General features: G+C 46.9%; 1 protein-coding gene across 1 annotated transcript in view; it reads left to right on the top strand.

The window, feature by feature from the left end:
* Positions 1-457: 457 nt before the first annotated feature.
* Positions 458-3596, top strand: part of LOC121917270 (A-kinase anchor protein inhibitor 1-like) — an 11657-nt gene continuing 8518 nt past the window's right edge. Inside the window, exon 1 of the mRNA XM_042443052.1 lies at positions 458-657. Coding sequence (XP_042298986.1) covers positions 642-657 — 16 coding nt within the window. The 5' untranslated portion in view covers positions 458-641. The remainder of the gene's footprint in view (positions 658-3596) is intronic.

Below are 3596 nucleotides of genomic sequence, written 5' to 3'. Positions count from 1 at the left end.
ACTGGGCTATTTCTCCAGTGTGAGAAATAGCCCAGCTCACAGCAGAAAGAATCCAGTTTTGAGTGCTAAGGAATCCTGGAAGCTGCAGTTCATGGTGGCCCCAGAGCTCTCTGATGATAGAGAAGCCTCAAGGTCTCCCCAAACCTCGGCTCCCAGGACCCCCTAGCAAGGAGCCAAGGCAGCCCAAGGGGTCTTAAGAGGGATGATTTCTGCAGGGTGGTCTGGACCGAAGTTGTGGGCTTCAGGTCTGGCCATCTTCTCTCTTGCACCTAAGGCTCTGTTTGCAAGGCAGGAGCTTGGAGAGCCTCAGCCTGGAAAGGTCAGCGTCGCAGTGGAGGAGAGTTAATGAGGAGCCCTGAGTTGTTCCTCCTCCTCCTTCTTTGCCTTGCCTTTGCTCTCCTCCTCCCGCTTTCCTCTCCTGCTGCTGCCACCGCAGAGCCCAGCATCGCTGCCCAGGATCCCTTTCCTTCCTCCTCAAGGGAGCATTGCATTGGAGGAGGAGGAGGAGGAGGACTGGAGCTCTCCAAGGTGCTGCTGCTCCTGCCGCCGGCTCTTGCAAACCGCATGCCTGCCTCTCTGCCTGGCTCTTCCTCCTGCTTCCACACGTTCTGGCTCCACGCATCCCTGGGCAGGAAGGGATCATGGTCTTTGCGCCAGGTAACGATGATGCACTTTCTCTCCTGCTGGCCCTCAGCTCCTTGCTTTTGCTTCCCCCCTTTTGCAGGATTCAGGACCCATCGCACCTAGTCCTTCCCTTGCCTCCCTCCCCCCAAACAATGCTCCTGTTCCCAGCAGGGTCACCAGACCTCGTCCTCCTTTTCCTGGACGTGACCTCCATTCCAAGCCTTTTGCCCAGGAGGCAGTTCAAAAGGTTCTCCATTTTGAGCAGGACTAAAAAGAATGGTTTATATATTATGTAGGGTGGGCAGATGAAGTCCTCCTTTTCCAGGACCCTTGTCCTCCATCTCAGCTTTCTGCCCAGGAGGAAGTCCAAAAGGTCTTCCATTTTGAGCACTGCTAAGAAGGATGATTGATATATACTGTATTACACAGAGTGACCAGACTTAGTCCTCCTTTTCCAGGACCTGTCCCCCAGTTCAGCCTTCTGTCCAGGAGCAATCCCAAAAGGTCCTCCATTCTGAGCATCACTAAGATGGACAAATTTATATTGATCTGGGGTTTTTTAGCTTTTCTTTGGGGACATCTGATGTTTTTCTGGGATGTCCTACATTTTGGGGTGCCTTGTCCTCCTTTGTGTCGAGGGCATCTGGTCACCCTAGTTCCAAGATCTTGTCCCAACTGAGAGGCAGGTGCAGAGATGTTGGTCCAGGGGTCACCTGCAATGATGGTTCAGTCCCTTTTGGTTTGGGCTAGATAAAGGGTGGTGTAGAGGTCTGAGTGTTGGACTTTGGAGACCAGGATTAAAGTCCCAGCTCAGCCGTGAAACCCACTGGGTGACCTTGGTCAAGTCACACACTCTCAGCCTCAGGGGAAGGAAATGGTAAACCTCCTCTGAAGAAATCTTGCCAAGAAAATTCCATGATAGTTTTCACCTTAGGGTTGCCATAAGTTTGAAACAACTTGAAGGCACAAAACAACAACAAGATGAAGGGTTGTAGTTGAATCCCAGCAGCTCTGGAGTAAAGTTATGAAAGAAAGATAGAGCCAGGAGGGAAAACATAGGTATTAGTGGATTGAATCAGTCGGGGGAAGCCAGAATCCTGAACTTGCAAGACCTGAGCATGGCTGCTGATAGCAGAGTGACTTGGAGGTCTCTTATTCATAGGGTTGCCATAAATCAAAGTCAACTTGACAGCAGTTAACAACAACAAGGTAACAATGGGATTTCTTCTTCTTCTCTAGCAGAAAATCAGAGTCCCCTCTGTGAGTGAAAAAGTGTATCCTTTTGGTTCCCTTTTTGCCTTCACAGATATCCTTATGAAATTGTAAGGTGGCATTTCCACAGAAAAGGAGCAAGGGCTACAGCATCTAAATGAAACCTATCCCCATCCTAGATGTTTCCCTACGTTGTGTTGAAGAGGCAATGCATGAGAGAGACTGACACATACATTCATAAATATTCATGCACATATGTAGATTCTGTTTTATTCTTCTGCTGTAAACCACCTTGGGTCCCATAGTTAGAAATATATATCAAGCAAACAAGCAAACATCACCCAGCAGAACTTTATGGCTAAACTTCTATGCCTGCTGTCTTGCAAAGAGACGGTTGCACTCATCTGGACTGACTTCTAAGTAGAAAGGAGCAGGTGCGTGCTGCCAATCTCACTTGAGAGTCCATATGTTCTCTTCAAGCCACTAAATCTGTAAGAAGCTCATTAGGCTGAGAAGAAATCATTTCAAAAAGTGTCGCTTCAAGAAATAGTAAGAGAATCTGTAAACAAAAATAGAAGAAAAACTGTTTTTGACCAATTGAAAGTCAGTCTCTATGCATAGTGCTCAGAAGTAAGTCTGACTAAATTTACTAGGATTTGGAATTATTTTTCAGCATTCATTTTGTGCAAGTGTTATAGAAATGCAACCTTACAGTACAATTTTGCATGTGTCTACACAGACACCAGCCCTTTTGACTTCAGCAGAGGCTTTCTCTGAGGAAAGTAGGTATAGGACTGCAGCCTTTGGTGCAAAACACACTGCAGAAATAATCCAGTTTGAGACTGCTTTAACTGCCCTGGCTCAGTTCTAGGGAATTCTGTGAACTAGAGTTCTGTGAGACATTTAGCCTCCTCTGTCAGAGAGCTCTGGTACCACAACAAATTACAGTTCCCAGAATTTCATAGCACTGAGCTGTGGCAAAGTGATGTCAAACTGGATTATTTCTGCAATGCAGATGCAGCCTTAGTGTGAAATATATGTAGTAGAAGAACCACATTAAATTCATTAAGATGTAACAGAGAGTAAGGCTTGTAAGCTTTCCTCAGATAGTTTTGAATTTCAGTAGGAGCTGGGCTATAGTCAACACTGTAGTAAAACTAATAAAACTATTACATTAACTGAACCTAACTTCCACTGAAGTCACTGGGACAAATTGCATTGACTGATTTAAGTCCCATTAATTTCAGTAAGAACTAAGTTCAACAAACCTAGGGCCCATTCACATTACAAAAAAAATCGGTTTTGAAACCGATTCAATCACGTGAAGTTCCTACTCACCCCGAATCTCACACAAGCGAATCCGGGGCTTGCACATCCGTTCCGTGGTAAATGGCCCCTAGCGCGGGTCTTTTGAAATCGGCACAAATACCGTTTCTTTTTAAAAAACCCGGGTCCTGGGAATGAGAACTTTGCCTCGATCACGATCGAGGCAAATTGAGGGAGGGATTTAGGCCAGAGGGTGGGCAAAGGGCAAGGCATTTCCTCCCCTCATCGGAGGGGAGGGGGGAGGAGGAAAGAGCCCTGGGCAGAAGGGAGCAAGGGAAGGCATTCTTTAGGAGCCTCTTTTCCCTGCATCCCCTGCCCAAAGCCCTCTGTCGCTGGGCATTCCTTCCCTTGCAGGAGGAAAAAATCACGGAGCTCATGTCAGGCAAACTCCCCCCCCTTTTCAAATGCAAACAATTTCTATTCCAGAATGTATA

The sequence above is a fragment of the Sceloporus undulatus genome, unplaced genomic scaffold, assembly GCF_019175285.1.
Source record: "Sceloporus undulatus isolate JIND9_A2432 ecotype Alabama unplaced genomic scaffold, SceUnd_v1.1 scaffold_14, whole genome shotgun sequence".
Taxonomy (NCBI): Eukaryota; Metazoa; Chordata; class Lepidosauria; order Squamata; family Phrynosomatidae; genus Sceloporus; species Sceloporus undulatus.
This window is presented reverse-complemented; position numbering and strand designations above follow the sequence as displayed.